The sequence below is a fragment of the Phlebotomus papatasi genome, unplaced genomic scaffold, assembly GCF_024763615.1.
Source record: "Phlebotomus papatasi isolate M1 unplaced genomic scaffold, Ppap_2.1 HiC_scaffold_200, whole genome shotgun sequence".
Taxonomy (NCBI): domain Eukaryota; kingdom Metazoa; phylum Arthropoda; class Insecta; order Diptera; family Psychodidae; genus Phlebotomus; species Phlebotomus papatasi.
This window is the reverse complement of record NW_026604438.1, coordinates 8,057-29,349: the sequence shown is the minus strand read 5'-3', so window position 1 is coordinate 29,349 and position 21,293 is coordinate 8,057. Positions and strand designations below refer to the sequence as shown.

The following is a 21,293-nucleotide window of genomic DNA, read 5'->3' as shown; positions in this document are numbered from 1 at the left end:
TATCTCAAAAATGGTACATCTTAGGATGTTAGTGTCTAAGGATTACTCAAGGATGTGTAGAGGAGGACTCAAGGAAAATATTCCAGGAACGAACCATATCCTTATGTCCTTATTTTCCTTGAAATGTTCCAGATTTTCCCCATAATCCCTAAATATCCTTCAAATCCATTTAAAGGATGCACAGGACGACTTGCATTGTTTACAAAAATTTTCTCCTGAATATCATAGGATCATAAAACTTACCGTTATCCAGAAATTATGCATGTGAATTACATTATGAAGAACAGACTTTTCTCAAAAAATTCAATATTTTATCTCATATCTTACCAATATAAAATTATAGTAACTAATAGTTTACCTTTCTTTGTATTGAACTATCTAACACACTTCTGACATAGGGGAAACTAGGTTCTTACTTGGCTGCTTGGTGGCCAAGATAATTCAATTTATTCATTTTAAACACATTTTTTAACCATAGTGATTCTTTTTTCCATGTGACGAACTACGACAATATTAAAGAATCATTGAATTTTGTAAGAACTTTCATTTAAACATTATTTTAAATAACGTAGTCGAGTAAAAGTGGTCATATCAGCACTTGAGTACTTTCGCAGCGTTATTACACTAAACTACAAAAACTAACTGTCTTATCCACCCATATATTTGTGATCAAGAAGTGGCGAAACACATTTTGGCAAAGTTTGGGCCCGATCGGAAGATATGAAATTTTGGTAGAATTATAGTAGATAAGATTTTTAAGAATCTCACCTAATATTCCATTAATTTGCCGTACCTTACGAGAAATTCTATAAAAGTAAGAACCTAGTTTCCCCTATGTCAGAAATGTGTTAGGTAGTTCAATGCAAAGAAAGGTAAACTATTAGTTACTATAATTTTATATTGGTAAGATATGAGATAAAATATTGAATTTTTTGAGAAAAGTCTGTTCTTCATAATGTAATTCAAATGCATAATTTCTGGATAACGGTAAGTTTTATGATCATATGATATTCAGGAGAAAATTTTTGTAAACAATGCAAGTCGTCCTGTGCATCCTTTAAATGGATTTGAAGGATATTTAGGGATTATGGGGAAAATCTGGAACATTTCAAGGAAAATAAGGACATAAGGATATGGTTCGTTCCTGGAATATTTTCCTTGAGTCCTCCTCTACACATCCTTGAGTAATCCTTAGACACTAACATCCTAAGATGTACCATTTCTGAGATAAAGCAAATTTTACAAAATATTTCTAACCAATTTCTTAAAGATTTTCATCTTAATCTAGCTCAGAAACTAGACGTGATAGACCATAACTTTCTTCGGAGTTATCACTCAGGAGACACCAAGGAATCCGAAAATATCGGTCATTTGAAATCACATTTTTTGCTGTTGCACAGTGTTATTAATAAAATAAATTATATCTCAGTTTCTTGTTTTATCTTATTTATTAAGTGAAGCATTTTGTGTTTTACACTTTTGGTTAAGTAAAAACAAAAAACTTTAATTTTTAACCCTCTATCAACTAAGACTTAGACCGTCTCAAGGCGGTCTCCACAAAAATTACATTTACTGTGGTTAGAAAATTTTTATTTATTTAAAAGTGCTATATAGTGTCCTCGGTAATATTCTTACTAACATCTTTTGAAAGTTTGAAATCATTTTGACTCTTCGTTTAGTTGGTATCCCCAGTTTTGAGTGACAGGTCAGAAAAAAAGCAACAAAAAATATTTGTGCAAAAAAACTCATTTCCAATTTCCATAAAAATATTGATTTAAAGTTATCTGACTAAAATAAATTTATTTTTTACTGAATGATACTTATGTCATTCTAATTGGTATATTTTATTTAAAAAAAATTGAAAAAAGTAAAAATGTGAATTTCAGAAACAAAGCGTTTCAAAAAATTTATATTTTCTCATCCAGCCCCTAAACTAAATGAAATAATGGAGAAAGGAAGGTTTTTTCGACTTTATTGGATCATAATTATACTAGAAAACATTGTTTTCGAACTTTTTTTTTGCATATATTAAAGAAAACACTGTTAGAAGGTTAAATTCACAAGAAGACTTATTTTAACTATTATTTTGTTTTTTTATTTAGTGAAGCATTTTTTGAAGAAGTATTAAATTATTAAAGAGATCATTATGTTGTTGGATGTGTTGAATTCAGGTGAGCAAAGAGTATTTTCGTTCGTGAGTCAATATTAGGTGAGATTCTTAACAATCTCACCTACTATAATCCTAACTAAATCTCATGTCCTCCGATTGGCCCCAAACTTTGCCAGAATGTGTTTTGACACTTCCTGATCACGAATATATGGATGGCTAAAAACCGTTCCCGTCCGTCCGTCCGTCCGTCCGTCTGGCCGCTCTTTGGAGCTTAATAGCTCCTAAACTAAAAGAGATATCGACTTGCGGTTTTCGGCAAAGTTTATATATCGTATGAAAATTGCAACTTGGTGCATTGACCCCCCACCCCCACCCCTCCTTTCGCCATTTTGAATACCCCCCTTTTTTTGTTTTCTCAATAGCTCCGCCCCTATGGCATCGAGCGGGCTCAAATTTTAGAATGTTATATCTGGGCCTTAGAGCTTTCCATCAATACCAAACTTAAGGTCCCCCGACCCCCCTGACCCGAGCTATAAGGGTCCAAAAAAAAAATCTTAAAATGGCCATAACTCCGGTTATAATTGTCAGAATTTAAAAAATGGGGGATTTTTAGAAAGCTCTCATGAAATGCCACTTCCCCTTTTAACATCGCAAGTTCGTAAAACCACCGCTAGGGGCTCTATTATTAAAAAGAAATTTTTTAAATCTTAAAAGTTAAATAACTCAAAAATTCCTTATGCAATCGGGCTGAAATTTCAGTATGTTGTAGCCGTTGATTATACCTATCAAACAAAAAAAAGCTTAAGTCGATCCATAACCCCTGACCCGAGCTATAAGGGGTCAAAGTTCGAACATTGACCGGCCTCTATCTCCGGTTCTAATTAACATATCGACATAAATTTTACCTTTTTGGTTTCGTCTCGATGAGCACTTTCAGATGGAAGTTCAAAAATTCACCACAGGTGGCGCTGCGATAGCGTCAAAATTCATCGAAATTCAAAATCATTTTTCTCAAAAACGGCATTGTGCAAGTTAATGAAATTTTAGTATGTTGTAGTCCAGTCTAAGACGTCTTCAAAATGGTGCATAAGTGCGCTGTGGTTTCAATAGAACCGGAGATATGAGGGGTCAAAGTTCACGAAATTCAAAAAATCATATCTCCGGTTCTATGTGACCGATTTTGATGAATGAGGGCTTAAACGAAAGATCTCACCAAATGCTACAACTTTCTAGAATATTTGAACTACGTGGGACCAACACCAGGGGCGCCACAGTCGAAAAACCAATTTCAATATCACATAACCTCAATTATCTCGACTGTTGCTGAACCGATTTTGATGATTACTTCGACATAATTGTAGAGCACATTTGTCTCTACATTTCGTCCATACATTATTTTCCACTCAGACTACGCTATCACTCAGATTTTGCCGTTTAAGTGTGAAAAAATTGATTTTTCCCATAATAACGCTTTGAAACCACTCAGATGCCAGTTTGACTGGTTCTACTCGACCAAGACACTTAAAATAGGGTTTTAAATGGAAAGTCCCACAAAAGACAACAATTCTTTGATATAGTTGAAGTTCAACAAATGACTACTTGGGGCACTCTGGATGAAAAAACGAGTTAAGAAACAAAAAACCTTGCTTATCTTGGCTTCTGAGTAATCGATGAGATCATGTTCTATGGGAAAATTATAGAGAACATTCTGGTCTACATTTCACCCATATATTACTTTTGTGCCAGTTCATCCAAATCCTTGATATTTTGGTTTAAATACAAAATTTGCATAATTTCACGAATTTGATTCAAGATAACTGAATGGCGTTTCCCAACTTCAGCCCTAAATCGAATTTGCATGCACTCCGAGCTAGCTCACGTTAAGAATCTCACCTACATAAGCCGGTTAGGATTATCTGTCCCTTTTCAAAATATTATTGCCTTCAGTGGTTTCACCATAATTTAATGCTTAAAAATTATTACTAAAAAATTATTATGGCTATTAAATATCATAAAAGGTTTTATGTTGGATATATGAAATAAAATATTAAAGAGAAATCGTGATTTTATCAAAACTTATAATGCAGAGGCTTTGATTTCAAAAAATGAAATAGCGGACATGTCCACCGACATTTCCTTAGTAATTTTCCTTCCTTTCCAATGGTGTTTATTTATAGGGTTTTTTGACATTTCCCCAGGGTTTTTGCAATTATGCGGTGGGAAAATGCAAAAATTAATAAATTATTGTTGACCCTACAATACAATGTGACGAAAATTGTACTATTCGCGAGTAAAAGTGTTCTAGCAAGTGATAGTGGACCGATATTGAGCTGCAATTCCGGAAACTCTTAAAAACCACGCATTTTTCTTGCGATGTCAGCGCGATCAGATAAATTCGTCAAGATCTCAGCTCACATATAACTTAGGGAAAAGGTATTTATACAGAAGTGTAGCATATTTATCCCTTTTCATAAGGCTCAAGGTCTTGTATAACAAGGCTCGCCTCAGTTTTGAAATATATCGCCTAACGGTCACGAGTGCAGAAAAATACCATTTGAATCTCAAGTGTGAATGAGACGGAAGATAGCTTCTACTCCGGAGGCCACTTGCCGGGGGCTAGCTCGTGATACTCGTTGACCTTATACTTCAATTTGGGTAACTCACAGTCGTTCAATATCGAATGTGCCGAATTAATTTGCGCTTTCTCGCCTAGTCTTGTAGCAATTTGAGCTAATTGAGAATTCCCTGTCCTGATCAATTGTTTTAATTGGTGCAAGAAACTCTCGAATGGATAGGAGCTGAACGAAGAAAGCTCTCCGAAACGTTGAACATCTTCAAGTATGTGAGACAGATTGTGGACATTCGGTCCAAAGGAATCAAGTCCGTAAATTTTAATGTACATCTGGATGAATGCCTCAATCATTTTCCCAGCAACATTTACATATCTACTGTAGTAGTTGGTAGAGTAAATTGTGGTGGCACAGAAAAGCAGCAAAAAGTGGGAATATGCTTCTGGAGATAAAAAGTCTCGGAAGACAACAATTCCTACATAGAGTAGAACTGTCCTAAACTCAGTCCCCTTCCAATAACTCAGGACATCTAATCCTCGAACTTCACGATGGATTTCAGAGGGCAGATTTGCATTTGACTCACACAAATTGCGGGAAATACTCGTGATTTGTGAGGCACTCCACTTGGTTCGAAAATTGTAGCTAACATGTACCCATCCTTGCAATAATTTTCGAACTACTCCTAAATCCAGAAGGTGTAGAGAGTCCGCGACAGGGAATTGGCTAATCATATCTGGTACCGTACTGACGGTTGCCATTTGAATGGTTCATCCGAAATGGCGGATTCCGAAGCGGCGAATTTCGGAAGCGACTGACTTCACGTCATTCATTGTCTTTGTCGTCATTCTTTTGAGCGGTCTGTCATCGAGGCGTCATTGGAAGTTTTCTTCATAAGCAATTTATTAATTATCTGAGTTATTTTGTCAAAATTTGTGAATTAAATCACTATCTGAATTAGAAAAAAGTGTGTTCTTCATCGTGCTGTTAAGGGAATTGGCAGGAATCGGGAATCTGGTCAAATCTCGCCAGATTCTAATCTTTTCCTCCATTCTTACAGGTATCACTCAATACCCTCAAGGGGTCTTTCAATACAGCAGTCACATACTTAAAGCAGTCAAATTATTCTCATAGGTACACTAATTCCCACCAAAGGGTAATACATTGCATCATTCTTATCCTCATCACACCTTTTGTTACCATCACAGGTAAACACACCATAAAACTGGTCAAATCTCGCCAGATTCTAATCTTTTCCTCCATTCTTACAGGTATCACTCAATACCCTCAAGGGGTCTTTCAATACAGCAGTCACATACTTAAAGCAGTCAAATTATTCTCATAGGTACACTAATTCCCACCAAAGGGTAATACATTGCATCATTCTTATCCTCATCACACCTTTTGTTACCATCACAGGTAAACACACCATAAAACTGGTCAAATCTCGCCAGATTCTAATCTTTTCCTCCATTCTTACAGGTATCACTCAATACCCTCAAGGGGTCTTTCAATACAGCAGTCACATACTTAAAGCAGTCAAATTATTCTCATAGGTACACTAATTCCCACCAAAGGGTAATACATTGCATCATTCTTATCCTCATCACACCTTTTGTTACCATCACAGGTAAACACACCATAAAACTGGTCCTCCGAGGCTCCTTTGAGCCAACCCTGTGCTCCATTGCCACTTCGCTACTCAGAAGACTCTCACATTGACGCAATCTCCAAGCCTCTAAGCTTCCGGAAGTCACCTACACGTTCTCACGATGGCAGAGAAAGGTGCAGCACAACGTCAGCCTAATCTCAAACAGCTTCACCGTGAGAGAGGTCGTGTCAAGGGTCGATTGACAAGGATAGAGACGTACCTCAACTCAAACAGAGAGCTTTTCACTCAAGAAGTTCTCTCAGTTCATGAGGAGAATCTACACCACATTCGAGATGACTTCAAGGTTGTCCAAAAACAAATTTACAATACCATTCCAGATGAAGAATTGGACACTGAGGAAGCTGAGGAAGACGCATTTGATGACAGAATGATATCTGCTACCGCAAAAATCAGGCAGATGCTCAAGCACATCACAAAACACACAACACAATCAACTGGTGAATCATCGCAAGCAGATGAGCGCCTACTTCAGGTTTTGGAAGTCCTAGCAAACAAGGAATCAGAACCAAAATCAAGAATGAAACTTCCTGAACTCACCACGCAGACATTCTCAGGCGAATACGCAGATTGGGAATCGTTCAGAGACGTCTTCCTATGCAACATACACAACAATTCATCCCTGAGTGATGTCCAGAAGTTTCAGTATCTCAAAGGGCTGCTCGTGGGCAAAGCCAAGTCCGCCATTAAGCACCTCAAAGTGACTAATGACAATTACAAAAAAGCTTGGCAAGTCCTCGAGAGACGATTCAGCAAGAAACAAAACACCGTTGAAGAGTTCATTCACCTCTTCATGAGTCAGCCAACGTTGAAAAGGCAAGACTACAAGTCTCTCAGACAGATGTATGACGTTGCACTTGAGGTCATCAATGGGCTCAATGCTCTCAACTGTGAGGAACGAGATGTCTGGCTTATCTACATCTACCTCAACAAGATGGACGATGAAACCAAGCTTCTCTGGGCACGTGAGAACAAGAGGTCTGAAATTCCGACATTTGACAAATTCCTGGAATTTCTCGATGAGCATTGCAACAGTCTAGAGTCTATTCAGCTGAAGCCTGGTGACAGTAGCCAGCGGAATCAACAGAAAGCAGCTGATTCAAAGGGTGCAAAACCTAAACAACAAATCAAAGCAGCAAATGAGAAGCCTCATAGCCAGAAATCGTTTGCCATCCGTGACTCACCAACTTGCAAGATCTGTGCTCAAGTTGGACACAGCGTCTTCAATTGCCCAAAATTCATTGGAGTCGACCCTCAACAGCGGCTGCAACTCGTCCAGGGGGCACGCCTGTGTACAAACTGCTTCAGAGCTTCACATACAGTAGAGTCTTGCAAGTCATCAAGTTGTAGGCAATGCCATTTGCTTCACAACACCCTTCTGCATGACGCCTTTTCCACAAACGTACCAGCTGTTCACAAGCAAACAGTACCAGCAGAGGAGGTGCCTAAGGCAGTGGAAAAGCAACAACAATCAACAGTGCCTCCAAGTCAGGCTGTGGACAAACAGGCCACCAAAACAAGCATGGTGTTGGCCAGTACAATGCAAACATCAGACAATTCAGATCACACTCAAAAGGAGATTCTTCTACCCACAATCAGTCTGCTGGTCATGGGGGCAGACAGAAGATTCTACAAATGTCGCACATTTTACGATTCATGCAGTCAGCCCAATCTCATCACAAAGAGATTTGCAGAAAGGGCATTCCTCCAACTTCAGACAACATCACTCCGTCCACTCAGAGGTGTGACACCGCATCCAATGGAGGTTCAGCACACAGTCACGGCCGCCATCTACACAAAGGAAAAGAAGTTCATTGCATCAGTGGACTTTGTGGTCGTCGATGAGATCGCAGATGTGCAACCCACAGCACTCATAGATGTCAGCACACTGATCCCATCAAACATTCAGCTCGCCGATCCCGACTTCAATATTCCGGGAAGAGTGGACATGCTACTCGGTGCTCAGCTATTCTGGAAAACTCTTCGACAAGGCAATTTTGGGGAGTCTCCAGAGTTCAGGGAGACAGCCTTCGGCTACATTGTCTCAGGGACTGTCCCAGTGAATACAAATAGTGAGGCCTGTTACAACGTATGTTTTCTCACCAAGCAAGCTGATCCTCTTCAGCAACAACTTGAGAAGTTCTGGACGATTGAGGAGGCAGAAGAGCCACAAATTGTTCTCTCATCAGAAGAGCAGCTTTGTGAGAAGCACTTTTTGGAGAACACGACACGAGACGAACATGGACGTTTCATTGTGCGTCTTCCAACAAGGGACAATCTTCATTTAATCGGGGACTCCAAGCAAACAGCTTTCAAGCGATTTCTCTGCGTGGAAAGAAGGCTACAGCGCAATACCGCACTCAAGGAGAAATACGTAGAATTCATGAGGGAGTACGAGTCATTGGGACACATGCGCCCCGCTCCAGCATCATACACATCCAACCAATCTGAAATCTACCTTCCACATCACGCCGTTGTCAAAACATCATCAAAGACAACACCCGTTCGAGTTGTTTTTGACGCTTCTGCGAGGTCGTCAACAAATATTTCACTGAACAGCACACTCATGGTTGGTCCCAAAACCCAAGAAGATCTGTTTCAAATACTGCTCAGGTTTCGCCAGCATACCGTGGCTGTCAAGGCAGATATCAGGAAAATGTTTCGTCAGGTCAGAGTCCATGAAGACGACCAAAACATGCAAAGAATCCTCTGGAGGGAGTCACCTGACAAACCAATCATTTCATATCTCCTACAAACGGTCACTTATGGCACTGCCTCAGCTAGCTATTTGAGTACCAGATGCATGCAACAACTCATTCAAGAAGATGGTGATGACTTTCCACTCGCTAAGGAAGCAGCAGCCAGAGATTTCTACGTTGATGACTTCATGTCTGGCCAAGACAGCGTCGACAATGCTATGGAACTCTGTGCACAAGTTCATAGTCTCATGAAACAAGGAGGTTTTGAGCTCACAAAGTGGATGTCAAGTCATCAGGAAGTCATTCAACAGTTCCCTCATCAGGATCACGAGATTGAAACATCACTTGGTTTGAGTCCAGACGATACAGTCAAGGCTTTGGGCTTGAAGTGGAACCCAAGTGAAGATATATTTTCATTCGATACCATCCCAAGCAATTCCAAGGTCACAAAACGGATCATTCTATCTGAGATATCCAAGGTCTACGATCCATTGGGTCTGCTCACACCAGTGGTCATCACTGCCAAGATGTTAATGCAGACTCTCTGGCAAACCAAAATAGACTGGGATAGTGATATCGAAGATCCAGATATTCTTCAACGATGGACAGAATATCAACAGAGCATTCGTGATATTTCTCAAATATCCATACCACGATGCATCACACCACACTCAGCAACACACACAACGCAGTTGATTGCTTTTTCTGATGCCTCAATCAAGGGTTACGCGGCATGCATATACATACGCACAGTGACACCAGATGGCGAAGAGAGTTGCAGACTTCTGTGCGCAAAGAGCAGGGTAGCGCCAATCAAACAAGTCACTATCCCTCGCTTAGAGTTGTGTGGAGCAGTGCTCGCAGTGAAACTGATTCGTGTCGTACAACAATCTCTGACTCGCAAAATTGATTCCATCCATGCATACACGGATTCCATGATTGTTCTTCACTGGTTAGCTGCCGAAAATCCACGAAAATGGAAGACATTCGTAGCAAATAGAGTGTCAGACATTCAGGGAACGCTATCAAGAGAACATTGGGATTATGTTCCTTCAGAACACAATCCTGCGGACATTGCGTCCAGAGGTACTACAGCCAGCGAACTTGCAAATCATTCACTTTGGTGGCATGGACCCGATCTCAGTGTGTGTGGTATTCAGGAGTTTCAAGAGCGCTTTCCAGAGGACGAAGTGGAACTCGAACAACGAGTCTTCCTCACCACGAAGAAGAACAACAGATTCTGGGAAATCATCAATCAATACTCACGATTCACGAAAATTGTCAGGGTTTTGGCTTACTGCAAAAGGTTCATTCATAACAAGTTTCTCTGCAAGCGGGACAATTCTGAAAGAATCACTGGGCCACTGACAGTTGACGAATTACACAATACGAAGTTGCAAATCATCAAGGCTTCCCAGCAACAATCTTTCCCAGAAGACATTCATCACTTGAAACAAGGCAAGGAGCTCTCAAAAGCATCACGCATCAAGAGTCTCGCCCCATTCCTTGACGAAGAAGGAATTCTCAGAGTAGGCGGCAGGATCCACAAGGCGAATCTCAACTACGAGCAGAAGCATCAAATCCTCCTTCATGACAAACATCACTTGACGGACTTGATTGCTGAAAAACATCATGCAGAGAATCTCCATGGTGGTCACCAGCTCGTGTTGGCTTCAATCAGACAGCAGTTTTGGCCACTCAGAGGTCTCGACGTCGTCAAAAGGGCAGCCAGAAAATGCATCACTTGTTTCAAGTGCAAACCTCAACTCAGTCATCAGCTGATGGGTAACCTTCCAGCAGAAAGGATTCAATACACTCGACCATTCAGCCGTGTTGGAATTGACTTCTGTGGCCCGTTCTTCATCAAACCACCACTTCGACGGTCTGCTGTGGTCAAGGTCTACGTGGCAGTTTATGTGTGTTTCGTGACCAGAGCCGTTCATCTCGAACTGGTTCACGATCTCACATCCGAAGCATTCATCGCCTCACTTCGTCGTTTTTGCGCACGCAGGGGTAAACCAAGTGACATCTTTTGTGACAACGCAAAAAACTTCGTTGGAGCGGCAAAACAAATCTCAGACATTCACCAACTTCTCCGAGACGAGAAGATCCAGACTTCAATCTCAACAGATTCTGCACAGCAAGGAATCCGATTTCACTTCATACCTCCACGCAGTCCGCATTTTGGAGGAATTTGGGAAACTGCTGTGAAGAGTTTCAAGTCACACCTGAAAAGAGTTGCTGGAAACGTAGTTTTTACCTTGGAGTCTCTGGAGACAATCATTGTGGAGATAGAAGCCTGTCTCAATTCACGTCCGTTGTGTCCAATGTCCAACGATCCCCAGGACTTCACAGCGCTCACACCAGGGCACTTTATAGTTGGGACAGCACTCAATACCTTACCTAGCCAGGACTTGACTTACATTCAACAAAACCGGCTCTCCAAATGGCGTCTGAACGAGCAAATCCTTCAACACTTTTGGAAGCGCTGGCATCGAGAAATCCTCACTTCTATGCAACAGCGTAAGAAGTGGCAACAGGAACGTCCAAACATCGAGAAAGGGGACCTCGTCATCATTCAAGAGGACAACATTCCACCTTTGAAGTGGCCTCTAGGAAGAGTTGTCGACGTCCACCCGGGAGCGGACAACAGAGTTCGCGTTGCTGCAGTCCAGACACAGGATGGAATTTACAAGAGGGCCATCACCCGTCTTGCGGTTCTACCTACAGGACAAGAAGGTCTGGAGTCTGAACACAGTCCAGAGGGGGCAGAATGGTACCGTACTGACGGTTGCCATTTGAATGGTTCATCCGAAATGGCGGATTCCGAAGCGGCGAATTTCGGAAGCGACTGACTTCACGTCATTCATTGTCTTTGTCGTCATTCTTTTAAGCGGTCTGTCATCGAGGCGTCATTGGAAGTTTTCTTCATAAGCAATTTATTAATTATCTGAGTTATTTTGTCAAAATTTGTGAATTAAATCACTATCTGAATTAGAAAAAAGTGTGTTCTTCATCGTGCTGTTAAGGGAATTGGCAGGAATCGGGAATCTGGTCAAATCTCGCCAGATTCTAATCTTTTCCTCCATTCTTACAGGTATCACTCAATACCCTCAAGGGGTCTTTCAATACAGCAGTCACATACTTAAAGCAGTCAAATTATTCTCATAGGTACACTAATTCCCACCAAAGGGTAATACATTGCATCATTCTTATCCTCATCACACCTTTTGTTACCATCACAGGTAAACACACCAATATCAATTGGAAGCTTCCCCAATGCTGATTTTTCCTTATGGTGGCTTCTATCAATCTGCTTTCGAAAACCGTCATCTGTTCTTTTTGCTGCATTGATATTGTAAAAACTCATGTGTCTTCCTTCGTGAAAATACTCTCCTTCCGTTTCACATTTGGTGCAGCCGCTGTGATGATTATAGTTTGAAACACCTACCAGAAGTGAAAAAATGTATAATTTATTAAGATGTGTTATAAGATTAAGATTTGTCTATGGGTCGGTTATATTCCTTGCGGAACCGCTGCACCCTGGCCACTTATTTGGGCCCATTATGCACTCCCCATTCTCCTGTTCTATCTTAACCCCCAAGGCGAGTAAACCTGCTCCACATCACAGTGCTCTGTGTGCGTTCTGATACACACAGTACCGCTTTATATCACGGTAAACCAACCTTGGTTTGAGGATCTGGGCAGTGAATGAGTATTTGTATTCGACTGAACTCTGCATGTCGAAACTTATTTCCTATACCAACCTCTCTTTTTAGGCGGTTCATTGTCAATGTATTGGCATTACTTTTCCATTCATTCACTGGACGAATTCGAGACTATTACAGCAGCTGAAAAATCTGCAGCTGCCTAGTCTCGGACCCTCGACCTCACAGTCACAGAGCCACTGCTCTATCCACTGATCCACTGAGGCCCCAAGATGTGTTATAAAATTAACACAAAAATAAAAGCGTTAAAATATTTTAATGGGCCAATCCATCTCAAAACGACCATAGGGGTACCCTTCATGGTCTTGGATGTTTTTGAATTTTACATATGTTAAAGTACACGATAAAATAATATACCCCTATTTTTTTTTCGTCCGAAAAAAATTCCTGGCCGGAGATACATGGCGTCAAAGATGGCGCCTCGCGCTTCATTCCTCAATTGTGATTTTTGGCAAATATTTTAAAATGCTCTATTTCGGGAACGGGTTGAGATTTCTTCTTACTCTTTTTTTTTATTTGAAAGATAATTTTATACTCTTTAAAACGATATACCTGATTTTGCATTATCTGCTTAAGTTTTTTCGTAACGGTCTTTTAAAAAATTTTTGAAAAAATTTAAAAATTAATTTTTCTCAAAAACCCCATTCTCAAAAATTTTGATTTTTTTACTGTTGATCAGTAACATTGAGTACTATATTCCCTGAAAAGGCGAGCTTCCACTTTTGCACTTACTTTTTTTTAAAAATATTTGAAAAATTACCATATTTTCAAAATTAAAAATAACCAGTTAAACTCAAAATTTTGAGTTCAACTTTTTAGGGAATATAGTACTCCACAATACTTATAAACAGCCAAAAAATCAAAATTTTTCGAAATCAAGTTTTTGAAAAAAAAAAAAAATTTTGATCTTTAAATAAAAATGTCTGTACGCGCCAATTCTTAATTTGCGCGCGAAAGCCTAAAATCACAAGTATTCAGGGGCAGTGATTGAAAAATAAGATGATTGGCAGAAAACTAGATATACTGCAGTGATTTGGGTAACGGGAGGATATGTGGCAAAGTGACCTTTTATCTCAATTTTTCTCTCAATTTTTATCAGTCTTGGACAGTCTATAGTAAAGTGAACAAAGTGAAAAAGAGTACTTGAGCATTCGATTAAATCATTAAATTAAAATTATTGTAAAACTATATTGGTTAAGGAAGTTAAAAAAAAAAAAGTTTAATAATCTATTTGTCATAATTTAAAGTGAATTTGCTAATAAATTGTGAAGTGAAAAAGGGGAAAACGGAATTTTAATTTCAACGTGTGAACCACGAGGAGGAAGAAACAGAGTGAAAATTGAGGAAATCCAGGAAATTTCCAGTGATCTCAACAGTCTGCTGAAGGCATCAAATAATTTAGGATCCCGTGAGACACAGCAGGATCAAAGTTTGATCCTCCGGAGCCCGGATATTAAAGCTCTTTGTTCTTTTTCATTCAATAGGTGGGCTTACACTCCGAGAAATCCTAACACAAATTGGAGGGAAGAAAATTATTCAATATTTATTCATCTCATTTTATAGGTGGGCTACACTGAGAGAAAACCGTGTACAAAGCTGAGGGTAGAATATTCATTTATACATTTATTCTTCTAATTTAATAGGTGAGAATCATACTTCCCCCCTACACTTGGTCCTTCGAGCCGGATATTAAAGCTCTTTGTTCTTTTTCATTCAATAGGTGGGCTTACACTCCGAGAAATCCTAACACAAATTGGAGGGAAGAAAATTATTCAATATTTATTCATCTCATTTTATAGGTGGGCTACACTGAGAGAAAACCGTGTACAAAGCTGAGGGTAGAATATTCATTTATACATTTATTCTTCTAATTTAATAGGTGAGAATCATACTTCCCCCCTACACTTGGTCCGTTCGAGGCCATAGGGGTCATCAAGGAGAGCATCCGTGCCTGATTGTGCATTTCAGAGCTTTAGAAGGAAAGAGATAGCACTCTTGATTATCCCTGAGAAGGCAATTTGATCTTCAGCCAGCTTGCTCTGCCACCCAAAATGCCTCAGAAGAAAACTCGATCATCATATAAGGGGCAACTCACCCAAATAAAGAACGTGTTAGAAGAATATTCTACAAATTCCTCGCTGTTAAGCGATTCTAATGCTCGCATTCAACTTATTGCACATCGCGATTCCCTAGAAAGAATTGAGGCTAAATTCACGAAAATTCAGCAAGAGATAATTTCAGAATCGATAGGAGCACAAAAGGAAGAGGAAGAAAGTGAGCTTTCAGGCTTTCTTGAAGATTGTTCACAAACCCATTTCACTATTTCCCGTCTTCTTGCGATGGCCAACTCTCAACCAGGGACGTCCAATGAAGATGAGGAACAGTTACATTCTCGTGGGTCAGCCAATGTAAATCAGCTGATTGATCTTATGCTTGCTCAACTGAAAGAACAAAAGGAGCAACGTATTGCTGATCAAAGGAGGTTTGAAACTATATTTCAGTCTCATAAGGATGATTTACAAACAATGTTGGACTCTACCCTTGCTGGACAATCGTCATTTAATCTGAATCATTCCTACACAAGCAATGCTCCAAAGGTCGCGAAACTTGAGCCAATGAAACTGCCACAATTCAATGGAGATTATGCGCAGTGGAAATCATATCAAGACATCTTTATCTCAATTGTTGACAAGAATGATCAGCTATCTAAATCGCAAAAATTGCATTATCTAAAGGATTCATTGAAAGGAGAGGCTCTCGCATCTATCGACCATCTCACTATTTCGGACGAGAACTATGATGCAGCCTGGGAAATAGTGAAGAGCGGCTATGATAACAAGGTCATGATCGTCAACGCACACATCGAAAAATTCCTGAAATTACCGGCCATCTCTAATCCATCAGCAAGCAGCCTTAAAAGTCTCTACTCAGGTTCAAGATCAATTCTGCAAGCCTTGGAAGCCATTAAAGTTACACAGAGGGATCCTTGGCTCATCTACTTCATTAGTCAGAAACTTGATGACGAATCTAAGACGCTGTGGTCCCGGGAAATAGGTGAGGACATACCTACTTGGACGGATTTCGAAGTATTTCTTTCAAAGCGATGTAAGTCTTAAGAATTATACTCTAAATCTTTAACACAAACTAATGATGTAAAATTAGATAATGCTAACTATTCCAAGACTAAGAAATCTAAAGATAAACCTCGTGCTTCTTCTTATGTTGCTTCTGATGCTAATGATTTATGCCCATATTGTAAGAAGCACTGCCATAAACTATACCGTTGCAAACAGTTTTTGGCTCTTTCGTCACAAAAGAGAGTAGAAGTTGCCACTCAATTAAAAATTTGTCACAATTGTCTCTCCGAGTCACATATCCTCTCTGCCTGCTCATACCCTCTTTGCAAATCTTGCAACCAACGCCACAATCGATTGCTGCATGAAGCACTGCACCCCTTATCCAATGAACAAGGACGTGAGTCTTCAAAACCATCAGCATCGTCTTTGTCTGATCCAAAACCATCAGCCTCATCTTCACTTAGTTGCACAGAAAATGGGGGAGGTTTGGATACTCAGGTGTTGCTTGCGACTGCTAGGGTAAAATTAATTGGCCACAATAATGAGGTTCGTGTCTGTCGCGCCATTCTTGATGCAGGGTCGCAAGTAAACTTAATTACCACAAACTTGCGCCAGCAACTTCGCATTCCAACCCAATACACAGATTTTACTTTAGAAGGTGTTGGGTCTAAACGCCATGTGGCTCACCAAAGTGTTAGTATCTCCCTTCAGATTGGGAATAGTTCAAATCACAGAGTCTCTCTTGACTGCCTGGTTATGAAGAAGATCACTAGTGATCAACCAAGTCGTCCAATTGATGCAAAGTGTGTTCCAATTCCTCCACAATTTACCTTGGCGGATCCTGATTGGAATAAACGCCAATCAATCGATTTACTCATTGGAGGACAATATTTTTGGCAATTTATTCAGGAAGGGTCTCACTCTATTGGGAAAGATGCTCCACTCTTGAAACAAAGCGTTTTTGGTTGGCTTGTGGTGGGTCCCTGCAATATTGAGTCTCACTCCAATTCCCCACGAAATTTGATGTGTCACGTATCAACCTTATCCAGCATCGAGAGTGCCATCAAGAAATTTTGGGAAATTGAGGAAATAGATAGGCCCAAGGATCAGGTTGCTGAGTACAAAGAAGTCGAGGATCAGTTTGCATCTACTACTACAAGAAATGCTGAAGGTCGCTATATTGTTGAGCTCCCATTCAACGAGAAAGTCAATGAATTGGGAAATAATCAAGCTGCTGCAACAAAACAATTGTTCTATTTAGAGAGGCGATTAAATAAAAACAGTGATTTGAAACAAGAGTATTCGAATGTGTTTAATGAATATCTCTCCCTTAACATTATTGAGGCTGTTCCGTTCAATGAAATGGGATTGGCATCTTATTATCTGCCACACCATTGCGTAATTCGCGAACAGTCCACTAGCACAAAAGTTCGTATAGTTTTTAATGCAAGCTCCAAATCTCAAAGCGGTCTGAGTCTAAATGACTGTCTAAAAGTGGGCCCAGTTGTCCAACCCACTTTGGTCTCTGTTCTTTTGAGATTTCGCCAGCACAAGTTCGCTCTAACGTGCGATATAGTCAAGATGTATTTGCAAGTACTCTTGGAGCCAAGGCATCGCGACTATCAACGTTTTGTATGGCGGGAAAATGCAGATGATCCAGTAAAGGCTTTCAGGTTCCGCACAGTCTGTTTCGGAGTTGCTCCATCTCCATTTTTAGCCACCAGAGTCCTCAACCAACTGGTCGCAGATGAAGGAGAGGATTTCCCATTAGCCTCAAGAGCTATTTTGTCAAACTTTTATGTCGACGATTGCCTTACGTCGGTTACAAGTGTTGAAGAACTTCTTGAATTGAAAGGTCAGTTGATCAGTCTCTTGAACCGTGCTGGAATGCAGCTTTCAAAGTTTAAATCCAATTGTCCCTATGCCATTGAAGACAAACCAGCAACCCAAGAGACACTCAATTTTGAAGATGAGACAGTGAAAACCCTTGGTATGATTTGGAATCCCAATTCAGACACTTTTCAATATATTGTTCAAGAAATTATTGAAGACCAACCTATCACCAAGCGGTTAATCCTGTCTACCATCGCTCGAATTTTTGATCCCATTGGATTAATAAGCCCATTAATCACAAAGGCTAAGTTAATTTTCCAAAGTACTTGGGAAGTCAGTACCACTTGGGATCAGCCTGTTCCTGATGATTTGTCATTGGAATGGAAAATTTTCGTTGAGGATTTACCATTAATTCAGTACTTACGCATTCCTAGATGGGTTTCTTCAATCGAAAATCCCTCTTCAAATGAACTGCACGCATTCTGCGATGCAAGTTTCGTTGCATATGGAGCTGCCATATACCTTGTCTGTGAAGATGCCAATGGACAGAGATCTTCTCGTTTGTTGACTGCAAAATCTAAAATCACTCCACTAAAAAATAAAGTGTCTCAGAGTCTTACAATCCCGAAGGCGGAATTATGTGGAGCTGTCATGGCAACTGAATTGATGAGTGTAGTTTCGCAGTCCCTACAGATTTCAGATCATTTTTTTTGGACTGATGCTACAATCATCTTGCACCAAATTCACTCTCCTCATGAGAGACGTGAATTATTTGTCAAGAGACGTGCAGCGAAAATTTTAAGTGTATCCAATCCTCAACAATGGAGACATGTACCAACCTTGGAGAATCCAGCTGACATATTGTCTCGAGGAGCCCTTCCCGGAAAATTAAAGAATTCAGTTTTATGGTGGCAGGGTCCTCAGTTCATCCGCAAAGAACCTCAGCATTGGCCTCCACCATTTGATGCCTCGTCTCAGTTTCCTATTGTTGATGAGCAGGTCACGCTGATTAATGTACCAGCAGAGTCATCTGACTCAAATCCAATCTATTCTTACTTAACAACCAATATTGGAAGCTATAATCGCATTCGAAGAGTATTGGCTTGGTGTATCAGAACAGTTAATGTCTTCAAGCTCAAGCTAAAACGTTGTACCCGACAGACAGCCGCTCAAAGTACATCAGAATTCCTCAAAACCCATGAGCTTGGGGAAGCTGACAAGTTTCTCGTGCGTTGGGACCAACAAGAACACTTCGATCAGATTTTAGTTACCATAAAAACCAAAAATTTTAACACTTCTCAGAGATTTGCGGCGATTCGTAAATTGCGTCCATTTCTGGACTCGGATAACATATTACGTGTTGGTGGTAGGTTGCAAAAGTCCGGAGAACCCTACGATGTTCGCCATCCTAAACTATTGGCTAAGAAAAGTATTCTTGCCCGTTTGATTGCAACTCACACTCATCTGAGTCTCTTACATGCGGGTCCTCAATTAATATTGGCTCAGCTACGTCAAGCGTACTGGCCCATGGATGGACGCAATTTGTGCAGATCTATTACACATAACTGCATTAAATGCATTAAGGCAAATCCTCCACAGCAGGAGCAATTGATGGGAGAACTTCCTGAGCATCGAGTGACCGCTATTAAGGCTTTCCAAGCAACAGGAGTTGATTTTGCAGGGCCTCTGCTTTTAAAATCTGTAAATCGTAAAGGTTCTCCCATTAAAGCGTATGTTGCAGTTTTCGTCTGCATGGGAACGAAGGCTTTGCATTTGGAATTAGTGAGCGCTCTAGAAACAGATGCCTTCATTGCAACTCTGAGGAGATTTGTAGCGAGAAGAGGACTACCTACTCATATGTACTCAGATCAGGGAACTACATTTATTGGAGCAGACAATGAGTTGAAAAGAATGTTCCAGCAAACAAAATCTCAGGAAATCTTTGCAAATTTTCTTTCGGAGCGGAACATTCAATGGTGTTTTCAACCTCCAAAGGCACCTCATCATGGTGGATTGTGGGAGGCGGCCGTAAAATCCTGTAAGTTTCATTTGAAGCGTATTCTTGGCCAAACCCCACTTACCTTTGAAGAATTGCAGACAACCCTCTCTGAGATAGAAGCAGTCCTCAATAGTCGCCCCCTTGTACCCATCTCCACTCATCCGGACGATCCTTCATGTTTGACACCCGGACATTTTTTGACTGGTACTTCACTGACTCAATTACCAGACCCAGACTTAAAGCATCTCCCAATGAATAGACTTGATCGATGGCAATTATGCCAGAAAATTTGCCAAGACTTCTCATCAAGGTGGAAGAGAGAATATCTCAACACTCTTCAAGTGCGCAGTAAGTGGACAAAATCCAAAGATAATTTAAAAGTTGGAGATATAGTCTTATTCATGGAGGACAATTTACCATCTACTTGCTGGCCCTTGGGAAAAGTCGTCGAAATTCATCCAGGAAAAGATCAAAAGGTTCGTGTGATCACTGTAAAAACTTCCCGAGGAAATCTTAAACGTCCAATCAGTAAGGTCGTAAAATTACCTGTTGAACCTATGAATGCAATTTCGAGGGGGAGTGTACGCGCCAATTCTTAATTTGCGCGCGAAAGCCTAAAATCACAAGTATTCAGGGGCAGTGATTGAAAAATAAGATGATTGGCAGAAAACTAGATATACTGCAGTGATTTGGGTAACGGGAGGATATGTGGCAAAGTGACCTTTTATCTCAATTTTTCTCTCAATTTTTATCAGTCTTGGACAGTCTATAGTAAAGTGAACAAAGTGAAAAAGAGTACTTGAGCATTCGATTAAATCATTAAATTAAAATTATTGTAAAACTATATTGGTTAAGGAAGTTAAAAAAAAAAAAGTTTAATAATCTATTTGTCATAATTTAAAGTGAATTTGCTAATAAATTGTGAAGTGAAAAAGGGGAAAACGGAATTTTAATTTCAACGTGTGAACCACGAGGAGGAAGAAACAGAGTGAAAATTGAGGAAATCCAGGAAATTTCCAGTGATCTCAACAGTCTGCTGAAGGCATCAAATAATTTAGGATCCCGTGAGACACAGCAGGATCAAAGTTTGATCCTCCGGAGCCCGGATATTAAAGCTCTTTGTTCTTTTTCATTCAATAGGTGGGCTTACACTCCGAGAAATCCTAACACAAATTGGAGGGAAGAAAATTATTCAATATTTATTCATCTCATTTTATAGGTGGGCTACACTGAGAGAAAACCGTGTACAAAGCTGAGGGTAGAATATTCATTTATACATTTATTCTTCTAATTTAATAGGTGAGAATCATACTTCCCCCCTACAATGTCTTTTATTGACAAAAATAAGCCTTTAAATCATATTAAACACATGTACTAATTATGTTTTTTGTTTCCTTTTAGTTTTTCAAAAAAAAAAAATTTTGGAAATTTTTTTGGATTATTTTTGAAAAAATTAAAAAAAATTTTTTTTTTGAAATTCCGTTTAAAAAAAATCTACATATTGACACATGTGTCAAATGTGTCTTAAAGTTTGATTTTTGTCAATAAAAGACATTTTTATTTAAAAATCAAAAAAAAATTTTTTTTCAAAAACTTGATTTCGAAAAATTT

The 21,293-nt window shown here is 39.8% G+C and overlaps 2 protein-coding genes across 2 annotated transcripts; both read left to right on the top strand.

Moving 5' to 3' along the window:
* The first annotated feature begins 5,414 nt into the window (after positions 1 to 5,414).
* On the top strand, positions 5,415 to 11,900 carry LOC129808921 (uncharacterized). Its single transcript, XM_055858827.1, has 4 exons — positions 5,415 to 5,737; positions 5,812 to 5,885; positions 5,949 to 6,096; positions 6,160 to 11,900. The coding sequence occupies exon 4, from the start codon at positions 6,450 to 6,452 to the stop codon at positions 11,898 to 11,900; it is 5,451 nt and encodes a 1,816-aa protein (XP_055714802.1). The 5' UTR covers positions 5,415 to 5,737; positions 5,812 to 5,885; positions 5,949 to 6,096; positions 6,160 to 6,449.
* A 3,212-nt stretch (positions 11,901 to 15,112) lies between these two features.
* On the top strand, positions 15,113 to 20,995 carry LOC129808920 (uncharacterized). The gene is made up of 3 exons (XM_055858826.1): positions 15,113 to 15,827; positions 16,269 to 20,822; positions 20,902 to 20,995. Exons 1-2 carry the CDS (start codon positions 15,113 to 15,115, stop codon positions 20,279 to 20,281), a joined length of 4,728 nt encoding a protein of 1,575 aa, XP_055714801.1. The 3' UTR covers positions 20,282 to 20,822; positions 20,902 to 20,995.
* The last annotated feature ends 298 nt before the right edge of the window (positions 20,996 to 21,293 follow it).